The 25,034-nt window shown below is 38.6% G+C and overlaps 1 protein-coding gene across 1 annotated transcript in view; it reads left to right on the top strand.

Annotated features, from left to right (window-relative positions):
- Positions 1 to 25,034, top strand: part of col4a5 (collagen, type IV, alpha 5 (Alport syndrome)) — a 51,729-nt gene that overhangs the window by 906 nt on the left and 25,789 nt on the right. Inside the window, exons 2-5 of the mRNA XM_017471464.3 lie at positions 21,110 to 21,169; positions 23,970 to 24,059; positions 24,470 to 24,514; positions 24,601 to 24,645. Of these exons, the coding sequence (XP_017326953.1) occupies positions 21,110 to 21,169; positions 23,970 to 24,059; positions 24,470 to 24,514; positions 24,601 to 24,645 (240 nt within the window). The remainder of the gene's footprint in view (positions 1 to 21,109; positions 21,170 to 23,969; positions 24,060 to 24,469; positions 24,515 to 24,600; positions 24,646 to 25,034) is intronic.

The following is a 25,034-nucleotide window of genomic DNA, read 5'->3' as shown; positions in this document are numbered from 1 at the left end:
ATTTCTTGGCACATAAACAAAGAAACAAATAAATAAAAAACGAGTCTATTAATGCGTTTAAAAAGTTTTGGTTTGTTGAGAGCTTTAAACATGTAGCTGCATCAGTTATAGCTACCAGATTACAGATATTGCAACAGTTATCATATTCATTTCTGATTGATTTATGATGTCTGATTAAACCTTCCTCATCCTGACCCAATGACTCGAAATGAAAACACATACATACAAATAACGTTCTACTACTATTTCCTGAAAATTGGCACGTATGAACAAGTTATTTTAAGTCAATTAATAATCTATGATCTGGTGGTGGGTCTTTTACTCAGAGATTGTGATTATTAATGATCACCCGGATATAGAGTGGTCAGGACAACTGCCAGGAGAGATTGTCATGATCTGTGAGATGCACATCATCATGGGAATGGATTTGCATTTAGTGGTTCTTTGGACATGACTTCCATGCCTAAAGCTTCCAGTAGGAACTGTAATGCGCTGATCTAGGATGCATGTGTCCACTCTTATCATTGATAGACCACAGGAATGTACTGGATCTCCTTTAAGGAATCCAAGAGCTCTTTCTCTGAATCCTGAGGCTCCGCCCCATTTCATCAGGGAGGAATCAGGTAAGGCATGAGCAGAGGCATATAGATCTGTCTCCGCCCCCTTTACCCGACAGGTTGGTGCATTGAAGGAACGTTACATACAGCATGCCATATTGTGTGTGCAACCACTTAAGTTCTACAGGCCTTTAGGCAAGATGTACTGTATAGTCAGTGTGTGTATGTTGAGTGATGCCAGTGAGTGCCATAAGGAAGACCAAGTATTCATGCTAGGAGCTACTCAAGTGTGTGTGCAGCTCCAGCAGGCCCCTCTGTTTGATAAAGGCATGTAAGTGGATCAGGAGTTTTGAGTATGGAACTGTAAAGTGCACTTAAGTCTGGATATCACAGACACAGGTCCAGCATTTAAAATGAAAGTAAGACTTTAGTAATAAGTGCTCTGGAGAAAGACTGAGAAGGACACTGTTTATTAAATGAAATTGGTCATTGTAAACGAGTAAATATTTTGTTACTAAGAGTGAATTTTGTCTGTTCAGGAAAAGTATTAAGTAAGGGCAACCGAAGATGCAAACGATGGTTGTCTTGTCATTAATTGCGTCGCGGTCTGTTCTCAGTGGTTAGCGGATATGATTAATGAGATGTGTTTCAGAGTAAACGATGGGCTGCATGTCCTGTGTCAGCTACAGAGATGAAATCTCCACATCTCAACATTCGTGACCATTGATGATTGCCCTGCAGTTTGAGAACCTACAGCCCCCCCCCCCCCCCCCCCCCCATTTTTTTTTTTGGAATGGCAGAGCCTTTTCACTCAGTCCAGGGTGGAATGTGCGCTTATGATTCCTGCCCAATGTCTCTGTGAAACAATGCCACCTAGTGGACCTTCTGTCCATCAGCACATGACCTGGAATTTCATTTGTGATAAAGTTCAGGGGAAAAAAGGCCTCTTTTTTTGGGCAAGTTTGGGCAGCAGTAAGCATCGTTTAACTCAGTCGGTTTGTTTCACTGTGTTTCTATTGACTCTTAAGGCTTGAGTTATATTTAAACCTGTTGTTTGAGGTACGTTCATTTGGAAATGTTTAGCTCTCTGTTGATGGAAATCGTTGCTTGCCATGTGTAGATGCTCTGCTGTAATGCACATCATGAGGGTCTCCTTTGAACCTGTTACACATGAGGAAATCTGTAACCACCTTTCTTCAACAATGCTGGTGTGTGTGTGCGTGTGTTTGAGTGTGTCTGGGTGTGTCTGGGTGTGTGTGCAGCACACTTTAGGCTTCATGCATAACTGACTCCTTTTTTCATATTAACCATAGCTTATTTGATGTAAAGTATATTTTTATTCCATTTTATTCCATTCTCTGCTAAATTATTTCTTTCTGTGATAAAAAATAACATTCAAGTCTATCAAAGTGCTTTAAAATTATTCAAATTATTGAAGTATCTTCAAGTTTTTTGATATTTTTTATCGTTGCCCACTACAAACAGGTGTATAAACGTGTACATTTCCATGCTTAAATGTTTGTATATATTTTTATTTTTATAAAATTTTACATATCCATATGTACACACATGTGTACCTGAGTGGAGTTAGCTGTTTATCTGTGTGTTTGTGTAAGAGCACACCGTTGGGTGTAGGACTACAATAAAAAGCCAGACCAGGAGGAATGAGTCCCCGCCATCCGCTATCTGCCTTCCTAGCCAAAACATCCATTCAAGCTAGAGATATGCTCCCAGACAGGAGTGATGACAAGAGCAGTATGGGTGCCGTTGCCCTCTTTCATTTTCTGGATATATTCATCTTCAGTAACTGCTTTATCCAGGTCAGGGTCACAATGGATCTTGGGAACACCGGACATGAGGTGGGGACACACCCTGTATGGGACACTAGTTCATTGTAGGGCACCTGGAGGCAAGTATAATCCAGTAAATTCCATCTCAGCAAACAGAACTAGATCACACTGCTTTTTTCACAGCCATTCATGCGAGGAATATCTTCTCATCTTTCCTGATGGGAAGTTCTGATGTCTCTCACATCTGAGTTCTGATGTCTCTCTCTATGTTGAGTTGGGTTCAGTTTTCTGGATAGAAATCATGCTAGTGAGGATCAGTTCTTCAGTCTTAGAAATCTCAGCCATGACATTACATCTCATTACATGTCACTTGTTCCATTTAAGCCCCATCTCAGGTGGGATGAGTGTGTGTGTGTGTTTGTGTAACAGTATGCACTGAGAATCAAACTGAATCTAGTAAAGGGGCATTCACTGTTCCTATGTGAACACTGGGCACAAGGCAGGAATACCCCCTGGATGGGACGCCACTCTATAGCAGAGCATCACATAAACTCATTCACATCTAGGGGTAATTTAGAGTAGTATACACATGCCACTATGTTTTGGGAAGGTGAGGTGAAACAGGAGAACTCACAAGAAACCCATGCAGACAGGAGTGAACCTCAGAACCCTGAGCTGTGAGGCTGGAATGGTTATCTGCTGCCCCGCTATGCCACACTATATAACCAACAATAATTCAAGAATTTTCTTTCTTTCCTGGCAATTCCCACCCATCAGCCAGCTCTCACTTTTTACACAACAGCTATCAGCTGCTGAAGGTTTATTCTGTCTCTTCCTCAGATACACATAAAGCCAGCCAACTACAGCTTTCCGAACAGCTGCTTATGCTGCATATAGGGCAGTGTAACACTCTCAGAGGAAAGCGCTATCTGCCCTCTTCCACATATATAAACTCTTCCACATACATAAACAGTGTACATAAAGACACAACCAATTGGCTGGTGTCACAGTGATTGACAGGGCAGGGAGAGTATGCCATCCTTCCCAGAGTGAGGCTTTTTGCCATGTGGGAGCCTCCTTTTCATTTTTTTTTTACTTTGTTCTTACAATTCCTCCCAGACATATGAAACAAACAAGCACATCTGCTGCTCATAAGGATGAAAGTGCTAATGGCTTTCTTTTTCATACATGAGCTCACAGATGCTCATTATTAGCTTGCGTTGCTGCGATTGACAGATTTCCATCTCTCCCACCCAGAGAGTTAGTAGTAGTAGTAGTAGTAGTATAGAGTAGTGCCATCCAAACCATCCAGAGAGCATGGCTAACTTTGCTCTCTTGGACTCCTATTCAGACATGACAGTGGATTTGATCTTGCAACTTAGAAAAATGCGGTGAAGGGTTTTCTGTTGCACCGCTCATGTTATAATTTCTATATTCATAGGGACACTAGGGATAGGCGATATCTTATCGTTTGTGATATACCGGATGAAATTCTCCCCACAGTAAGAATCAGTCTTCCCGCAAAAATAATGATAAAGCCTAGTTGATAATGTATTTCTGTGTGCGACGGTCTGTGACCCGTTCGCAGCTCACATGCAGAGCGAAAACAGGTGCAGCGGAAGGCGGACCTGAAGCTGAGGAGGAGTTTATCGCTAAACGAGGAGCTACCTCTACAGTCTGGTACTGGTTTGGTTACAGAAAATCAGTTTTATTTTTAAATCAGTGTTTGTGTTTCTGAGGCTCTCAAGACTGCATACAGCAGTCACTTGTAGCCAAAAACAACGGAGCATGGTACTATATTTATATCGTCACTGATATCGTTATCACAACAAATACCAGAAAATATCGTGATATAGTTTTAAGTCCGTATCGCCCATCCCTGAGGCACACTCATAGATGCTCAAATAATTTGGTTACTTAATGTATGCTAAGATTAGCATTGTTTCAACAGTTAAAATTGTGCCAAAATATAAATACTAATCCTCCACGATAACGGATATGGAAGTGTGACTGAATAACTTCTCATAACTGATTGTATTATGGTATTACTAGTACCGTGACAGGAATAAGGGGTATTAAACTTTGTATTTACTTTGTTTGATCAAGAAGCTAATCAAGGCTATTTAATGGTTTGATGAATGCCTCTAATTTAATAGCAGTGACACGTTAAGAAATGTCATCTGTGGCTGTTTGTGGAGGGTCTAATGGTCATCAACTGGCACGAATGTGTACGAATTCAGTACAGTATAATAGTGTGTTTTTGTGTGTGTGTGTTCCTACAGTGTGGTGTGAATGGCCTGCAAATGCCACTTAAGGTTAGCAGGTGCACAGTGATCTTTTATAGCCCTTGAATGTTTAGGTAACTAATTACTTCAGTCTTCCTCTCTCACGTCTCCACTAACTCTCTCCCTCTAACACGTACACGCACATTGCGATCCATTTGTTTTTCCTAGGTTTGGATTGGATGTAAGCTGACAATCTGGGAGTGTGTGACTGGAGATTTGTTCCCCCCCACACACTCTTTGATCTGCACACTTAAGAGGTCATCAAACCATGTGCGTGGAATGTGAATGGATGAATCAGAGAGACTCTTACACTATCCTTATTTGAAGGAGTACTTAATTTATACTTTTAAATGTGTATTGACTTTGTGATTTCTTTTTTTTTCCCCCTGTATGGCTCCATGTTTTTTTACCTACCTCTAACCCTATCTCCTGATCTCAGTCTGAGGAATGTTCTGGACCCACTCCTGTAGCATCTGGGTACAGAAAAAAGAGCGAGAGAGAGAACAGTTTATCTGTTTCTCCAGACATAGTGTTTTTTGTTATCTCCCTTATTTGTTCCACGAGATCTGTTGCTGTACATCGTACACGGAGATCATACGCTTCTCCTCATTTCTGATGCTGTACAAAAGGTTAAACACAGGCTGAAATGGCTCCTCGCGCATAAACATTGAGCTGTTGCCTTTTCCGTCTATTTTTAAGTTCACTTAACTCCTGTAAAAAGACTTAATGACTCCTGAAAAAGACACAATAACTGCAGCAAGACTCAAGACAGACACGGCATAAACACTGGATAAACAAGCCTGTCTATCCACAAATTGATTTTTATTTACGGATTTATTATGTACTAGCCACAGGCTCAGGAAAGCCTTAAGATGAAAAAATGCACCTTTTTATCTGAGGCACCTTTTTATCATGTCCTAAATATCTTGTTAATGGATCCATATGAATTACTCCAAATGCAGTCAACTTGAACTCTAGCTGTATTCTTGTTTTTATACTACTCATGGGTTACCGAGTGATAGCTGAACATGAGGTGAAATTTATGCCTGATGGATCTGCACTGGTGCAAGGAGTCCCAGGGTCAAAATGATGTAACCACAGTCATTACAGCCGATGTTCAGATGCATGTCTTTGAATCTTATTATAGCCTAATGTAGGGTGTTGGGATTATGCACTATGGCCAAAAGCACGTGGATGCCTGACCATAGCAGCCACATGTGGTTCTTCCCCAAACTGTTGCTACAAAGTTGGACGCACACAATTTTATAGAACGTCTTTACTGTATATGCGGTAGCAGTAAAATTTTCGTTCACTGTAACTAAGAGGCCCAAACCTTTTCCAGCATGACGGTGTCTCTGTGCACAAAATGAGGTCCATAAAGACATGATTTGCCAAGGTTGGAGTGGAAGAATGTGAGTGTCATTCACGGAACCCTGACCTCAACCACACTGAACACCTTTAGGATGAACCGGAATGCCGACTGCATACCAGGCCTCTTTACCCGACATCAGTGCCCTATCTCTATAATGCACTTGTGGCTGAATGAGCACAAATCCCCACAGCCACGCCTGAAAATCTAGTGGAAAACCTTCCCAGAAGAGTGGGGGTTATTATAACATCTGGAATGGGATGTTCAAAAAGCACATATGGGTGTGATGGTCAGGTGGCAAACTTTCAGCCGTATAGAGAATATATGCTTGAGGAAAGAAAGAGAGAGATTTAAAAATATATATATATGTTTATGAAATGTTTGCAAAAATAAACAGACCGATAATGACGATATGGTGCATAATGAATTTTACATATATTTTAGAAAAAAGTGCATTATGACATTGATATTAGATCATCATATGACCCAGCCTAGCAGAAATAGTATTTAGAAATTAACACATTTCTGATGGTGTTTTACTGCTACACTACTACCACTAAGTCTCGTTGGTGGATTTCATTCTGTAACCTGGATGAAGAAATGATCTGGGAACAGAACAGAAACGTGTTCCTAGGTGGTTAGTCCATTGTGGTTTTTAGTAGGGATGGGCGATATGGACTTAAAACTATATCACGATATTCTCTGGTATTTATTGCGATAACGATATCAGTGACGATATAAATATAGTACCATGCACCATTATTTATGGCTACAAGTGATAGCTGTGATCTTGAGAGCCTCAAACACAAACATTGATCTAAAAACAAAAAAAACGATTTTCTCCTCGTTTAGCGGTAAACTCCTCCTCAGCTTCACGTCCACCTTCCGCCATACTCATTTTCACTCTGCACGTGAGCTGTGAATGGGTCACAGACCGTTGCACACAGAAATGCGTCATCAACTAGGCTTTATTGTTATTATCACGGGAAGACTAATTCTTATTATGGGGAGAATTTCTACCGGTATATCGCAAACTATAAGATATCACCCTTGCCTAGTTTGTAGATGCCATCTGTATCTGTGTCTCAGAGCGGAGGCTGAGCTGGCTGCTTGTGAGAGGAGCTCGTTATGACGAGACTCTCCGGCACATTCCTGATGGATGGGATAGTGATGCTGTTGTCTTTTGCTGAATCAGGCTTTTGAGAAGGATGGCATGGCTCACTGGTCTGGGTCAGGCCACCTACATGAGCTCATCAGTCTTTCAGGTGGTGGCATTTTATTATATTTATAAGACACAATATTGTTGAGATATTGTTGAATTGTTGAGATTTTTCACTTGTATTTTTCTCTTTTAGATGTACAATGGATACGGTCAGCAGTAGCAGGATTACAGATTTTCTTACAGCACTAAGACTCGACCTCAGTCTAAAGAGCAGACCAAAGCCCATAAAACTGTCAGCGGAATGTTGGCATTGTCCAGTGCATTTAGATTTACATAGCTGGTCTCACACTGCATCCAGGGTGTCCCAGCCTTGTGCCCCGAGTTCCCTGGGATAGGCTTCAGACTCCCCTGCGACCCTGTGTAGGATAACCAGTATGGAAAATGGATGGATGGATGGATAGCTAGTCTCACTAATGTCTGTATAAGTGGCAGTATAAGAAAGAATGTTTTTAGCGTTTTTATATACTCTATAATTGATATTCAGGAAAGTGTTGATGTACATTCTTACTGACGGAGCGGCATCTTATGCACTGTAACTGACAGGAGAGAACGAGGGATGGCAAGCCACAGTTGAATGAGTGTATTAATGACAGAAGTGGTGTTTGGCCTTGATCTAGATGTCTGTTTCTGCACGTGGAGAGACAACACTGTTTTGGCGGAGCTACAGGAACAGTTGAGACATCTCTCTTAAAGATGTGATATCTCTCTCTCTCTCTCACACACACACACTCTCTCTCTCTCCGTCTCAACACTTCTCTCTGTCTCTCCTTTGAGCTGTTTCTTTCCTCTTTTCCCTCTTACTTTCCCGATCCATTCATGGTTGAGGATTATTTTCTCTGAGAAACATGTTATTGTATATTTTTAGTATTATCTATAATGTTTTTTTGTTACACAGAAATGCATTCTGTGCAGACATGAGCATATTCGCACGAGTATCCTGTTTTACAGCAACGGAGAATATAATAATCTCAACCGGACCGCGCTCCGAATTCAGATGCTCAGTGTCTATGAGACATTACTTCCGCACAGGAAGAGCAACACATATCACAATATATCACACCACCAAGCAGTGTTTTACACACACATTATAATATCTGTTTTCCGTTGTCTGGATGTCTATCCTGATTTAAGTCCAGGTAGTAATTACTTATTCCAGGGATATGTGGTTTGCTGCTTCTAAACGTCACTGAAACAAACTGCAGATGGAGTGGCTGTATGATATGTTCTATTATAATCATTATCGTAGCACTGTTCTTTGTAATAGGCTGTAATCATAGAAAGGAATATAGTTCCTCTGAACAGATTTGCAGTGTGAGTTTGAACATCTTGACCAACAGAATGTTTGATTAATAAGGGATTCTGTGAAGGATTGGTGTTTTCTTTCAGAATCATTCTCCCTTGTCTTCAGTCGTGTCATACAGTAATGAAATCCTCATCAGGCATATCCAGGTATTGTTAGCGTTAATTCTATTGAAGTGTCATCTTTCTGTTGCCATTTCACACTTGTCTTGATCTTCTCTTGCTGCTTTTCTTTCACTCTCTTGCTTGTCTTTATACAGTATCCCTCCCAATACTTTAATGTTTTCGTCTATAACCCGTTGCAAGCCTCTCGTTTCTTAAAGTTTTGTCCCCATCTTTCTTTCTTTTTTCCTTACTTGGTGGTTTTAATTGAGCATCAGACTGAAAAATATTTTACGTCTTTGTCCTTTTATTAAACACAACACTCAATCGAGTCAAATGCCAAACTACCAAAAAAAAGCCAGAATAACCGGAAAGTGACTATTTTTTATTTATACCAATTTTAGACGACAGTATTGGTTAACGACATGTTGATACTTCCATGCTTTCTTACTTTCTTACTTGCTTTGTCTGCCGTTCACTGGATTTTGGTGTTTTCTTTCCCTGCTTTCCTTTCCTTATTTCTATCATCTGCTTCTGTTATCATAGTGGCTGACAATGCTGATCGTGCCAATCCACCTCTCCTCATCAGAGCAAGTAAATGTCTACTCTGTTGCCTGTAAATGGTGGATACAGTCCACATGTGCTTTGTCCTGTATGCTGGATCTACAATGTGGCAGAATGTGATCCTAAATGATTATCTATACTTTCAGAAGGCTAATCCAAGCATGCCTTGCATCATTTGTCAGCTGCTGTGAAGTATTCAGTCTTTCATGCTATTGTGTAGCTTCATCTTAGAATTTATGGCAAATCACAGAAGTCCAGCTGAGTGTCCTTCATGTCAAGACTCTCACAGTACTCTGGTATCTGAGGTATTCCAGTGCCGAGCCTCCTTTTTTTCCTGGAACAACAAATTAATTTTCCCACATGTGGCCTAAAAAAAACAAGACAAAAGCCATGATATTATATTATCACTGATGTTCAGGGGAAAAAAAACTAGAAGAAAAACAATCTATATTTATATTGTCTTAGTCTAATGCGTACTTTCATCTTTCGGCAACAGCAACATATACAGTATTGGTTATGCTGTATGCTTAAGTATGCTTAATGGAAAAGCATAAATAAGAGCCTAAAAGAAATAACTCGGTGTTCACAAGAGGTCTCTGAGCAACTGTGTTTAATCTGAGCATTGCTATGCAAGGCTTCTTTAAAGTGCAGTAAGTGCAGGATTGGCCTGCAGGTTTTAACATGCACAGGAGACAAAATCTGATCTGTAGCTCACAATGCAGTCATACCCTGTAAAGACTGATCCAAAGTCAGCTTTCATTCAGAAATATGATCCTTCTGCAGAACAGGAAGTGTTCTAAACATACACCAATCAAGACCCAATGTGGTTATGTTAAGTTATCAATTTTGATTGCCCTTCACACAGCAGATGTGTACAAATATATAGAATATGTTGCTCCTTGTTTTAATCATCACTGTACTTGTTTAACGTCCTCTCTAAATATTATTCCAATCCAGATGTTTCCTTCCGACCTCACACATGGGAAGCATATCCAAACTCAAACATAGTCTTCCTGAAGATTTGAAGTGTAAACATGTTTGTGGTTTGTGAATGCCGTGATTTCAGTAATAGTGTTATTCCATAAATCTATGCCTAAAGACAGTACATTTGTCTGCATTACTCTTTACAAGCAAATGATGATAGGAGAATGTAAAATTCACTCTGTGATAAAATCGCCAAATATGATTTACTTAATAAATCTCTTCTCAGAGAAATTCAGTAGCCACTATAACAAACTCATTGACCTGACCTCTTCATTTATTTCTTTTATGAAGTGTTTGAAAGGCGAATGAGATATGAAGAAAAAGCTCAAACAAGCCAGTGGTGGAATTTATTTGTATGGATTATTCAGTAGTAAAGTGGTTCAGATGGTTCACATAAATATCTTTTGAGGCATGTACAGCTGCACCGCTGTGAATAATCCTTTTCTCTCTTGTACCACAGATTGTAGTGTCTGTTGCAGGTTAGTTTATGTCAGGATTTCCCATGTTGAAGAACGAGAAGGTACACTTCCAGGTTTGCAGTTGACATTATGATTTCTCTCCAGTCTCCGCCCCTCTATCATCATTGCTTGTTTCCCTTATGTTCCATCATTGTTCTCAGCTGTTTTGTGTTTCACCCCTGATTACGTTTGTGATTTAAACCTCTCATGTGTCTATGTTCTTCATGAAGTATTGAGTGTTATCACCATACCAAGCTTTTGTTATATTGTTATCGTGTCTGGTTCTGGATCTTGTTCCTAGTTTCTCATTTCGTGCTTTGCCTTGCCTACTTCATGCTCGTTTGCCATTCACCTGAACCTCTTCCTGTTATGACCACACCTGTGTTTCATGATTTGGATTTGTCTGCTTATCTCTCCTATAATAAAGCTCTTCACTGCAATTGCATCCGTCCTAACCCTAATTACCTGACAGTTTATAATATAAATCACAAAGAAGTAGTTCTAGTGTCTTGGCTGTATAGCTAGAATCCATCAGGTAACCATAGAGGAAACTGTGAAAATTGTGCATGGCTAAATGGCTGGAATGCCGTCAGATAATTTATCCAACAACTGAAGAGCATTTATTTTTGTTATTAATCTTTTATTAGGCCATTTTTCATAATGATTTTTTTTTTGGCTATGGTCTTATCTGAGTATCTCTGTTCTTAAGGTGGTATTGGTGTCCAGGTCTGTATTTTAGTACTGTAGGGTGCCTGTCTGAGATGTGCTTAGTGTGGATGTTCTGTCCAAACACAGACATTCAAGTTATCAGAATAAGGATAAAGCAATAAAATGTCAGTAAGACATTTTCTTTCTGCATTGTGCAGAAACGCATTAAAGTGTTTTCTGTCAGTACTCTGTGGCCATTTTAAAGTCAAGTTAGGTCAGGGCTTTATTGTCATTTCGGCCATACAGTATAGAGTTAGTACAGTACACAGTGAAACTGAAAAAATGTTCATCCAGGCCCATGGTTTTATATGGATCAACACAAATCTACATGAGACTACACATGAGTTTGCAGTAATACAATTTAAACTTGTCATTCAGATATACACTTTTTACTTCTCTTATAATTTATTGTTTGTTCATCTTCTGCACCTTCTCATTTTCTTTCTCCTCTGGATTCTGTAATTTATTTCATTTTATTTCTCTCATCTGCTTTTGCTATTAGAGCACATGACTAGGGGGTTTCCCTTACTTCGAAAAAACCTAGTGTGTGTGTGTGTGTGTGTGTGTGGGTACAGGATTGGGTAGAGGCATTGCTGAACATGCTGAGCCCCCTCTCCCCGGAGATGTAAATGTTTATTCCATTAACCTGTAAACAGTGGACCGCCTACCTTCTTCTCAACTGCTTTTCCTGCTGTGATGGAATTTTGTTCATTGTGTACTTTCCTGATTTTATTCCATGCAGTTTCCTATACAGATTCATATTCATATTTAAACAGTTATTTGTCAGGAAAAAGGATTGACATGGCTTCTTTTTTCACCAAGCCTCTGAAATGCAGTTATAGCTTTTACCTCTAAATGTCAGTATTATTTACAGGACATCAAGGTGGTTTCACTTTCCTTCCATGGCAGCAGTGTGCATATTTCACGTTACTTTATCTCTCAATGTTTTGGTTGTGTGAGAGAGTTATTGTCTCTTACTGACTGACATGGATTCCCATGAATAAAATTACATTAAATGTTCAAATTCTTGTTATAGTTATTCAAGCAATTATTAGGATTAATTTAAAGCTTAGGACAATAATCATGTAGTATTTAAAGTTATTTATTTGCATGAGATTATTATACTACACATTAGCTTCCCTACACTAGCAACACCTTATTTATTATTAGCACGTATTTAATTTAAAATGCTAACGTATTGTGATCTAAAATCATTAAGAATCAACAAATGAACATAAATGAATTTTTATATATATATATATATATATATATATATATATATATATATATATATATATATATATATATATATATATATATATATATATATATAGTGTTAAATAGGAAAGAGTTTCATTGAGATGTGCGCACAAGATGATAAGTGTCCCACTAGAAACTGCAGGTCTTTGGTGTGCCACTTGTTTAATACAATCACATGGTTCATTTTGTGCCATTTTGTTTTGTCTCTTCCACTAATAGAGAATAAATTGTAATAGAACATAAGTAAATGATGTTTTATTGGCAGTGCACATAAATCATATCGTGTCCTGCGTGTCTTAGCCTTTATTGATTTACTTTGATCCAGGAAGTTAGGAGGCCAACAGTAGAATACAGTTTCTTCAAGAGATTTGTGGCTAGTTAAGGGTTTGTCATTTGCTAAAGGGTTCTACTTAGAAGCCTCTACAGTAGGTAAACATACAGTTGTAGGTTATGATAATGAGTTTTTATTGATCACATACACATAGTGAAGCTCTTTTCTTCCAATATCCCAGAATATCAGGAAGCTGGGGTCAGCCATGATATAGCACCCCTGGAGCAGAGTCCAACAGTCACAGCTTAGCAGTGCTGGGGCTTGAACTCCTGACCTTCTGATCAGTAACCCAGAGCTTTAATCTCCAAACTACCACTGCCCCAGTGCACAGACTTGTTATGAGGGAGAAACCCAATGCTTAAGTTTTAATGTCTTTCCAAAGATTATACTTTATATAAAGTCTAATAATACTCTATTTATACGTTATATACTACTGTACAGTTGCCGCACTACAAGTATAGTCCGCTGGTTTGTACATTGTAATATGTTTACTGTGTGTGTATTGAGTGATTCCACATGTGGGTCTTGGCCATGTTAGGGGTGAAATGATTTAATGGAGTCGATCTCTGTGGAGTACAGAGCACACTGCAGCTTCTTTTTCTTGTCAGATCCCACTGTAGACTTCTACACTGATGTGAAATTAAAAATACTGCTGTGTGTGCTTTATACTGGAGATGCACAAACATACTGTTTGATAATAATTATATCAGCACCCAAACACAGAGTTTTTACTGTGTTTATCTTGAAGGTTCAAAAAAAAAATTTTTTTGATAAATTGTGCCATTAAAAAATTATTTGGCCAAATGAATGCAAGCCAAAGACAAACATTTACCACTTGTTTTTTTTTTTTTTTTTACATTGTGTAGTTGAAGATCTGAAGTACACCAACAAATTTTTGAATTGGAGGTGTAGGGGATAAGACATAACTACCCTGGGGTGTTTCTCCATCTCTTCCTCAATCTGTTCCTCTCTCTTTCTTCCTCACTATCACCTCTGTCTCATTTCGTGATTTCTCATTAAGCAAGGCATGTGGGAGACTTTTAAACCAAACAGGCTGAGAAAGATGCTGATGGAGAGAGCGAGTTAGATTAGAGAAAAAAAGAAGCTAGATGGGAAAGTGAGAGCGACTGAGAGAGCGAGAGGAGTGTCACTGACCTTGACTGTAGCTTCTCTTTTGGTCAACAAGGCTTGAGAACTGGACTAGAATGAGAATTGGACAGTCCTCTCATACCTTGAGTTCAAACACACACACAGATGGCAGGTCATTATCAGGCAGTGGTGAGAGAGTTTAGATTTCCCGTGTGATGTGTGTTTAGAAAAACACAGATGTCTGGCTTGGTTTCATCTGCAATCGAATAACTGCCTAACATTTACAACATTCGCACATCATCAACATGAAGTCTATGTACATTGCTTACGTACATTTCGGTTGTGTTTGTCTTTTGGAATATTGTGTTGAATTATTGTGGAGTGTTCTGTTATTACTTTTGTTTAGATTGTCTTGATTTGTTCTTTATTTCTATGCTGATGTTTTTCCCATGTGTGCACACACACTGATTGAGAGATACTTACGTGAGATAACTCAAGAGGAAAACTTGCTCAGACTGTTCTAGAAACATACCATTTGTAGAAAATGAACACCTTAAAGATATTAGGTAAAGGGTGACTGAGATAGATGGTCACTGGTGCACGTTTTACTCCACGCTTGAGTCTCCAGGAGCAGAAATGAAAGGGAATTGTGGGAGCCAGAACGTTTCATTCCAGTGGAGAGGGTGTTTTCAGGGTCATCACTTCTCAACAGTATAGCAAAGGGAGAATATTTAGGATGTTGTGTTTCTTCCTTATTTGTACAGACCTTGAAACCATAAAATGTCGCGTAGCGATGAAAACGCTGAGGCAGCAATTTACAAAAACAAAGCTTGGGGTAGGAAAACACTTTCTGAGCTGTTTAGGCTGGGAGAAGGGCGTAAGCTGTGTGAGTTTTTTTTTTAATCTTGAAGCACAGAACCCAGTACTGAGAGACAGTGAGCTTTAGTTTTATATTAATGAGTTTTATTAGGAGAGGTATGATGGGAATGTCTAGCCTCCCTCGCTGCTTCTATCTTATCCTTTTTTCCGCACTGATTCTTTTTAGTTTTTGATATGAATATTGATCAGGCAATTTTTTTAAGCAGCTCTCTCTTTACTTGACATTCTGCTTCTTCCTATCAACTAGCTAGTTCACCAGTGAAGGATAACACGTCTTTCCTCCAAGACACAACATCTTTACAAAATGCTACTCGTACAGTGTCACAGGACAGCTGCCCACTCTTGGAGGAGAGAAATAAATGCCATGGTGTATGTATGCACTCTTAGGCAAAAAGCCCAAGCCCAAAATGCCCAAAATATTAAGCTTTTAATGGTCTTAACCACAAATTATTGGTCAGAAAATTAGCAAGGATTAAACAAACGCTCTCCTGAGACCCCCTGCGCCACCATTTGCTCGTTTACTTTTGCTGCAGTGAACTGTTTGGGGAAAAGCTAGAAACTGGGAAATTCACTTACGTAGTCTTCCTGTACGCAAAGGTAAAAGGGAAAAGCTATCACATACTCAGTTACTTGTTTAATTCTTGCTAATTTCCTGATCAATAATTTGTTGTTAAGACATTTAAAAGCTTAATATTTTGGGCTTGGTCCATTTTCTTGCTCAGGAATGTGTCTATATAATAGTACAATACATTATCCATCCATCCATTTTCTGTACTGCTTATCCTTCAGGGTCACAGGGAACCTGCAGCCTATCCCAGAGGGCAGGGGACACCCTGGATAGGCACATTGCAGAGCACAATCACATACACATTCACACACTTTGGACATGCCAGTCAGCCAACCATGCATGTATTTGTACTTGGGGAGGAAAACCTCAAAGCACATGCAAACTCCGCACACATAGCGCAGCGGTGGGAATCGAACCCTCAACCTACCTTCAACCTCCGACATTCCTCCTCCGATTCCCATTTTGAGCCACAACAGTGCTGTTTCTGACGGCAGCAAAGCCGGTCTCTAGTTTTGCCAGTTTATGCACTAGCAGAGCGTGGGTGGAAAAGTAGTGATTGTCTCAACTACTTATTAACCAGGACTTATTTTATACTTTGAACTTAATTCTGTCTCTTTGTATGACTGTATGAATGATTAAAGAGCATTTTTAAGCTGGAACTTGGCTGTATGTGTGAAAGAATAAAGGTAAAGGTGTATAATCAGGCCTGAGGAATTTCAGTCGTGTCTCTCTAATCACACACACACGCACACACACACACACACACACACACACACACACACACACACACAGCAAAGTGCTAAAGTAACCATTTAACCAAGTTGACATCAGGGTCATGATCAGATCAAGGTTATAAGACAGAAAATGATTATTCAATTGCAGTACATGTGTGTGGGTGAAAGAGAGAGATGCTTTGTGCCCTGGCTATCAGAGGGTTATCAAAGAATGCTTTCTCCATGCTAAACTGGTCAGCCTGGCTTATATTCTTGCCACCTGCTCCACTGTCTGCTGCACTTGTTGGCCGCTTGTTTTCTCTAGGCATTTAAGCCGCTAGCCATTACACAGCGAGGTTGTATGTGTGTAAGAGTATGTGTATTTGTGGATCAGAGGATTAGTGGCCAACTGATGCAGCATAATCTGAGGGCCAAAGAATGCTGGGAGCAGACAGAAGCCATCAGCAGTAGACCACAGCTAATGTGGGTTTGAGTAAACACAGACACACATACACACAGACAGACACACTGAGTTTTCAGCGTTGTGTGACCCATAATCTGCAAAATTCTGGTGTACCACTAGGTGGCTCTCTACTTTTTTCTGACTTTGTTATGAGCGGGTGTTGAACAGAACCAGTTCATTTATCAGCTGTTAATACTTTGTGCGTGTTCAGTGCCATTTGAATGCTGAATGACCAAGCAGTTTTCTTGTCAGGGCAGTGATTGGCTGATCTGATGATGACAGTGTACAGAGGGTTTTAAAATTGGCAGAAATACAGAGTAGGATTTAGACAAATAGACAGACTAAAACATCAAGTGGAGTGTTTTCCTTAGTGTCGGGAAAGAGAACAATAATGTCTGGAGCTGTGTGGACTGAGCAGTGATCTGTAGAACAGAAGAGCTGTCATGATCATCTCTTCATCCACTAGATGTTTAATTACATCAGGAACTGAGGCAGGGAGCTCATAGCCTGCTGTTTCTCTCTTTGTGTGAGTGTGTGTGTGTGTGTGTGTGTGTGTGTGTGTGGTGGGGGTCATTTAGTATCTCTTTGGTGCTCTTCAGTTTACACAGGTGATTTTGAAACTGTTCACTCTTCTGAGAACCTGACTCATGTTATATATGAACTCATGTATGATTGCATGATTTAAGCTAAATGGTTTGAACCTGTCACATCTGATACAGTGGGGGAAATAAGTATTGGACGTGTCAACATTTTTTTTCAGTAAATATATTTCCAATGAGGTTATTCACATAAAATTTTCACCAGACATCAGTATTAACTCAAGAAATCCGCAAATATAAAGAATTTACAACATTAAAGTCCATAAATAAAGTTATGTGTAATAAAGAGGAATGACATGGGAAAAAAGTATTGAACACGCTAACTGAAATTTATTTAATACTTAGTGGAAAAGCTTTTGTTCGTAATAAAAGCTTCAAGACGCTTCCTGTATGAAGAAATTAATGGGCTGCAGTATTCAGGTGTGATTTTGGCCCATTCTTCTAAACATATTGCCTTTAAATCTTGTTCAATTGGATTCAAGTCAGGTGATTGACTGGGCCAGTCTAACACCTTGATTTTTTTCCTCTGAAACCAACTGAGAGTTTCCTTTGCTGTATGCTTTGGATCGTTGTCCTGCTGGAAGGTCCACCCACGTATTCAAACTGTGAATGCATTTAATGCAACATATGATGTTTGATACAAACATCCAGGTTCATAGAGATAGTTAACGCTACAGAAGCAAAAGTCCAGGGGGTGGAACTGGATCTGATGCAACTCTTCCTATAAATTTAACCCTAACTTTAACGCCTAACCCTAACGCACGCACCACTGTACAACACAAACAAAACATTAAGCAAACTTATCTAGCCTGAAACGCTTTGCGAGGTTTCTCTTTCCCTTATTTTTTGGCTCGAACCCACCCAGGTACAAGGAACTGAATCAAGTCCGACTCCAGCCCATGGATGATTTGTTCTGCAGTAAGGGGCATTTAGGGTTCATAGGAAAACAGCATCGCATAAATTATCTCGAAGAGGGCTTTGGCTGAACGAGTGTTGTGATGACGTCACTGCCAGACTTGGCCCACATCTGCGGAAAACCTGCGAAACATTGCAAGCTCCTCCGAATAGTGTGGAGTTTGCTTGATTTTGTGTTCATTTCTGCAATCGTAAAATCCTGGAGGGACTGGTGTTACCTTAGTGGAGACGTGTAAAATATTTTATTCCAGATGTCACCAAGAGAATAAAACGCCATCTGAATAGGGCTTAAAAGTCTAATTATAAACTGCAGGATTAATCTTTAGGATTAATGTATGGTCTGGAATTGTGTTTGTGTTCTGTGACACGTCTGTCAGGTTTTTTTTTTACATTTTACATTTAGATTTATTCATTTGGCAGGAGCCTTCATCCAAAGCAAATTCCAAGTGAAGCAGAATACAGTCCAATCACTACTCTGTCTGCTGTGAATGTGACACCGGTGGCATTTGTGCAGAAGCACAGGCACTGCACTGCCACTCAGAGGAAATGGGGCTGTGGAAGTTGTAGGCCTGGTGGTGTTAATGCATAGTTTAAGTTACAGCCACTTGCTTGGCATGAGAACTCACGCAGGCTTTAGCTGTTTGGAAATGAATTATTATTTGAGCTGTAAGACATGTTTATATTTGGACCTTGTTCAATTTTTAGTGCTGACAGTTTTTAAAAAAACATTTGCTCAAAGCACTAAGTGGAGTGAGAGCCATTAGAGCAGATAAGTGTTCAAAGTAAAAAAAAAAAGTTTAATGCGTTTAATGCTTGTATTAGTTTGCTATTGGAATTGGAGACAAATATGATTTCACTTGAAAATAATGAACAACATGAATATAAATAGTGAAATTTTAATTCCAGTACCATGCAGATGTGTTTGTTTTGTGCTTCAATAACAGACAATTTTGTTGATATCATTAACATCTACACTGGATGTCATTCAGAGAATAAGAGTGGTGTGTTCTGGCCTCTCATTCGGCACATTACACGTTAGATGTGCATATTATTTTTTACATTTATAAAACAAATTCAATCAATTTCTTTCCTCTCTGTTTGTCTGTCTATTAATATATATCACGATCTCTCTTGTGTACGTAGACACAGAAACATACATGAGATACGAGAATGTGTTTTTGACTTCAGAGCTGGTCATGAGTTGTGTGAACTGTCCAACTCCTACATGAACCCTTTGTACCAGACCATTCAGTGTAGCAAGCACTCGCGCACTCGAGACAGTGTCATGTGAGGATGTAGGTGGATGCTTATTTGTGGAAGGGTTTTAAATAATCACAATCAGAAACAGCTTTATTGGCCAAGCGTGCTCACACACACAAGTCATTTGTTTCTGGCTTACAGGTGCTTCTGGGTTCTTGCATGCAGTGCGACACACAACGGCATACAACATACAGCATAAGGAAAAGTATAATAGTATAAAATATTACAAAATATATTAAAAAGTACACATTATTTAGCATACATAGTCTTGAGCCAATACTGAGATTTTGTCACTGTTTTATAATAGTATAGTAGGTTTTGTTGTTTATTGGACTTATACTTCTCGAGCTGAACAGTCAAATACTGCAATCTGTATGCCTTATTTAACTACGATGCGTCACACCGCCACTTTGATTGTACTGACTCATTACAGTACTGCACTATCCCTCAAACGGCATTCCTTTACGATTGCTATCCCAATCATTACTGCACTGACACTTCTTACTTTATACTCAATTTCAATCTAGTCTCAGCTTTGGACCTTAACGGTTACTACAGTGTCTTATTGTCATGTTAAATGTTCTTTGTGTTTGGAGTATTTACGTATTTATTAATCTCATCCCCCACTGTTTCACATACTCCCCTGCTTGCATGCTTCGTATTCCTGTTGCACTTTATTTGCGTCCTACACGTATCTTGCACCTTGGATCCAGGATTAACGTTCTGTCCTCTCACTGTGTTCTGCACACTGTATATGTCTGTGACCACAGTAAAGATCTACTTGAGTACTTGACTTCACTTGACATGAGATGGACTTGAGTTGGTGACAACACATGGATAATATCACCATAGAAGCATATGTTTTATTAGTTTGCTATGAATTAAAATCTACATATTAGAATCAGCTCTTTGTGCTGCCATCTTTTGGTCATCATGTTATGAAAACCATAATTCTGGTGCATTCAATTCTTTAGCTTTTGTACCCCAAGGCAAATGAAAGTGCTTCACAATGACAGAGATTTAATGCAGTACAATAAATATATTACTCAGGGTTGGGATTTTGTTACAGAATAGCTCACAGCTGATTAGGGAAAAAGATTTCATTGATCACTGCATGTCATTTGCAAATTGAAATAAGCTTCTGTTCATGATAATCTCTAGCACCAAGGTTCTTAAAGTGTGTGACATATGGGATTTTTATTATTAGTAGTAGTAGTAGTGGTAGTAGTAGTAGTTATAGTAGTGATAGTAGTAGTAGTAGTAGTAGTAGTAGTAGTGGTGGTAGTAGTAGTAGTGGTAGTAGTAGTTGTAGTAGTAGTGGTGGTGGTGCTATAAGTAGTATTTATTTATTTATTTATTAAAAATTTTATTTTATGTTATGATGGAGATCTCAATCAACATACATTCATGAGCTTAACATACAGTAAAGGCCAGCGTAAAAACAAAATAAACAAGATTGAATCTAACTGCAGTTATAATAAAACTAGTAAGAGTTGGTTATTTTGCCCATTTTTCTCAATCTGCATTTTAATGTAGTGTAACTGGTGGGTGGAGAGCTAAATGGCACTAGTATAAATAAATATAAAAGTCCTATTTTCCTTTTTTTTTTGCTTAACATTTGATTATAATCTCTCTCTCTCTCTCTCTCTCTCTCTCTCTCTCTCTCTCTCTCTCTCTCTTTCTGTCTCTCTCAGGCATGCCATGGTTGTGGAACTGGATCGAAGTGTGACTGCAGTGGAGTGAAAGGCGCAAAGGTGAGTGTCTACATGATGAATTAGTACTCAATTTGTTGTTCTTTAATTAAATAAATGCAGTCTAAGTCATTTGCCAAATGACTGGCAAATAATTTGCCAAAATGAACCATAAGTTACAATAACCATCTGCAGATTAAAGTGTACAGCTAGACCACAACCCCATCCAGATATAGTAATAATTGGAATGATGTAATCTTCAGGTGTGTACTGGTAGCTATATTACAACAACACCATGCCATTATAGTGGAAGACATTTCAAGAGTCACACTATGTGGCAGGTTATATAGCAGATTGCCAGCAAAAACGTTTAACGTTTACCTGAGTTTAATTATACTTCTTTATGTCTGCAAAAATGAATTATTTAACACTTAAAAAGGAGTAAAAATATGTAATTACATTGCAGTATTCTACAGTTATAAAGATTCCGTACAAACCTTTAACATCAAATATGTTGCATTTTGTCATTGTTATTAAAAACATTTTTTTAAAAAAGAAAAGAAATCTGGCAATTATATCAAATCAAATATGTAGTAAATGATAAGTGAAGCCTTGGAGTATAAACTTTGTTTCTCTGTATATCACATGCAAGTGAGCTATTTACTATCTGAGACAAGTCAGACATCAGGAATTGTTTTTGCTGATTACCATCATGGTTTATTGAGAGAACACTATTTAGTGCACAGCTGTACAGATGCACAGATGTTACGGGTAAAGAAAAACTGTAACTTTAACAGCTTTGTGTAATTACTAAAAGAAACTTGGGCGACCACTTTCTGGCAATGTGGGTAAATCGTTAATAAAAAAAAAGCGATAAACAGAAAAGTAGCAATTAAAATGTGATTATATTTCACTTGGCCATTACAATAAAACTTTATTATTACCTACTATTCAGTTCATTTCCTTTTCACTGTTGCTTTAACTCATTTTTAAATAATTATTGAAATGTTTGAAATGATTTACTTGTTATTTATTAGAGATGGCATGATAGCAGTTTTTCTTTTTTGATACCCATACTGAAACCTTGAACATCAGCCGATATCAATGCTACTAAAGCATTAAAATGTTTTTCTTTTCATTTTCTTTTTTTTTTTTTAACTGAAGCACTTAAAAGTTTACTAAAGCACATTTAAAACATCAGATGTTGAAACCAAAGTGCTGTACAAGAAATATAAAACAGAATTAAAACAAATTAAAAGAGTAAACAAAAAACAAAGATAAGACCAGTGAAAAAATTTACACCCTCATTTAAAACATAAAGAATACAAATAAGTCTTCAAAGAGGATTTAAACACAGAAATGGACGGGGAAGATCTGATGTGAAGAGGAAGAATATTCCTAAGAGTAGGAGCAGCCACAGAGAAAGCCCGGTCACAGGAACAGAGAGCAGTAATTCACTGGATTATTGAAGGTGTCTTGAAGCAGTGCACAGGGTGAGAAGATCATAAATATACTGCGGAGCAAGTCCATGCAAAGTTTTAAAAATAAAAAGCAAAATTTTAACACAGAACTTGACCGGTAACCAGTGAAGAGAAGCGAGCAAAGGTGTAACTCGCTCACGTTGTTTTAGTGCAAGTCAGTAATCTGGCTGCCGCATTTCGTACCAATTGCAAACGATCAATAGATGTACTAGGCAAATCCATGTAGAGTGAATTACAATAGTCCAACCTAGTTGTAGTAAAAATACATGAGAAATAAATAGCTAAAAACACAACTTACACAAAACCACAGCTTTCACATAAAAATCATCTACATTCTAAATGTAATGCAGTATAAATATAATAAAAAGTCATACACACAAAAAATACAACCAAGACTCTTTAAATGCAAACATTTACAGGGCCAAAAGAAATCTTTTCCAAAACTTTTTTTTCTCCATTTGGTACAGGGTCTGATCAAATTCATTCTTTTTTTTCCCTTCCCTCCACCTTTTTTTTTTTTTTTTGCTGGTACGGACCTGATACTGTACCCTCCTGGGTTTCAGTGCCATCTCAGTATTTGTCTGTTGCTTTATTAGCTTGATCCAGAAATGTGCACTTTTACTTGATTAATGAATTGATGTTTTATTTGCCGTATGTTTAATTGATGTACTACACGATCAATTTCAACACTATCATTTCACGTTGTTTAACATTTTCCATTCATGCCATTGTGTTTTGCATAAGCAGGTTCTGGCAGTCACCTGTGCGTAAACGTTGCCATTATGGCTCTTTATAAAAACGTCCTCGGGGCCAGAAAGAGCTAAGCTCATATCCGTTCTCTGTACCCTACAGCCACAGGGTGTGGAGCGGTTGAGATGATCTTTGAGATGCTGCCAATACAGTGTTTTCTTTTCAAGGTGTTTTTTTTAGTGTCGCTATAGTGTGAGGTTTACTGTGTGTGTGGCTTTATAGTGTCTCGACATGACTGCTTTCATGCCTGGACTTTCCCCTTTTTCTTTTTACAAGCAGTCTGCCTTTTCCCCCATCCCTTTATAATAATAAGCATCTATCCATTCTTATAAAAACAAGACTTTTACAAGGTGTAATTTATCATACAGTAGATATTTATGTCCTTTTCGAACTTAACAATATATTTCAGCCTTTGTTGTTTTGTGATAAATGGGTTGCTAGGTCACTGGTACAGAATAATAGCCTCTTATGTATTATATAATGTTCTGTCATCTCATATAACCTCCTAGCATGGCACAGGATGGCAAAATACAAGCCCGGGCAACACAGACATCTGCCATCATGATCTTTAAAGCGATAATCATTCATTTCTAGTGAGGCACTACTGCTGTTCTGTGTATGTGTGTTGGCAGGGTGATAGAGGATTCCCAGGTCAGTCAGGTCATCCAGGTGTACCAGGATTCCCTGGACCAGAAGGGCCAATTGGATCTCGTGGAGAGAAGGTCAGGGGTCAACTCGACATGACTGTTAAATAATTGAGTCAATTACGTGTTATGTTACTATCCCTTAAGATGCATTCACATTGCAACAGAACAAAGAATTGAATAAATTAAAATGTTAAACCAGTGTAGTTATTGTGGAGGTTATGTTCTACTCTGCTGCCTCCTATCTTTTCCATCTTGCACTGCACTGATTCATCATGGTTGTGGATGAGTCCTATGCACATGCACATCTCCTGCTTTAGGCTAATCTCACTCAAGCAGGTGTCTGTGCATTTTCAAAATGAATGTGAGACCATGGGGAAAAACACTGAGTTTGCCTGCAATGTAAATGTGGCATTATTCATTTAGAAAAAATATTATTTTTGTTCCGTGAAATGTACGATTCTATTTTTATCCGCATTTTCCCCCAGGGTGATGATGGACCTCCAGGACCACCTGGACCTAAAGGAATAAGAGTGAGACTGCTTAGACAATGATTCTCCTAAAAGTCAAAACTAGTTGTGTCTTCTGCTCATGTAAGCTAACTGTGTCTTTCTTACAGGGACCTCCTGGACTTCCAGGATTTGCAGGGACACCAGGAATTCCAGTAAGTACTCCTGATGTGATTAATAGTAAAAAAAAAATAAAGCACGAGAAAGAAACAGCAACAATACAATTCAAAGAGACTTTAAAAGACAGAGAATGAAAGTTAAAAGAGGCAAAATAAAGAGGCAGGCAGCACAACAAAACCATAAGGAAAACGCAAACCGTCGTTAAAATATATATTATCAAATGAAGATTAAGTAGCTTTAGCCGTCTTTTTTATTATTGGTATTATTTTTACTTTCAAGACTTATTGTTCTTGGCAGGGCCTTCCATAACTGAAGAGTCGTATAAGAAAAGAGTCTTTTACCCAGTGTTTTATGTTTACATTAATGCGGGGCTTATGGGTAAGCTTAGTTCGCAGAATCTTCCAGAAGAGTCAATGTGTAAGAA

This window comes from Ictalurus punctatus, chromosome 7 (assembly GCF_001660625.3).
Source record: "Ictalurus punctatus breed USDA103 chromosome 7, Coco_2.0, whole genome shotgun sequence".
In the NCBI taxonomy this organism is placed as follows: Eukaryota; Metazoa; Chordata; class Actinopteri; order Siluriformes; family Ictaluridae; genus Ictalurus; species Ictalurus punctatus.
The sequence above is the reverse complement of the archived record's forward strand: the minus strand, read 5'-3'. Positions and strand labels throughout refer to the sequence as shown.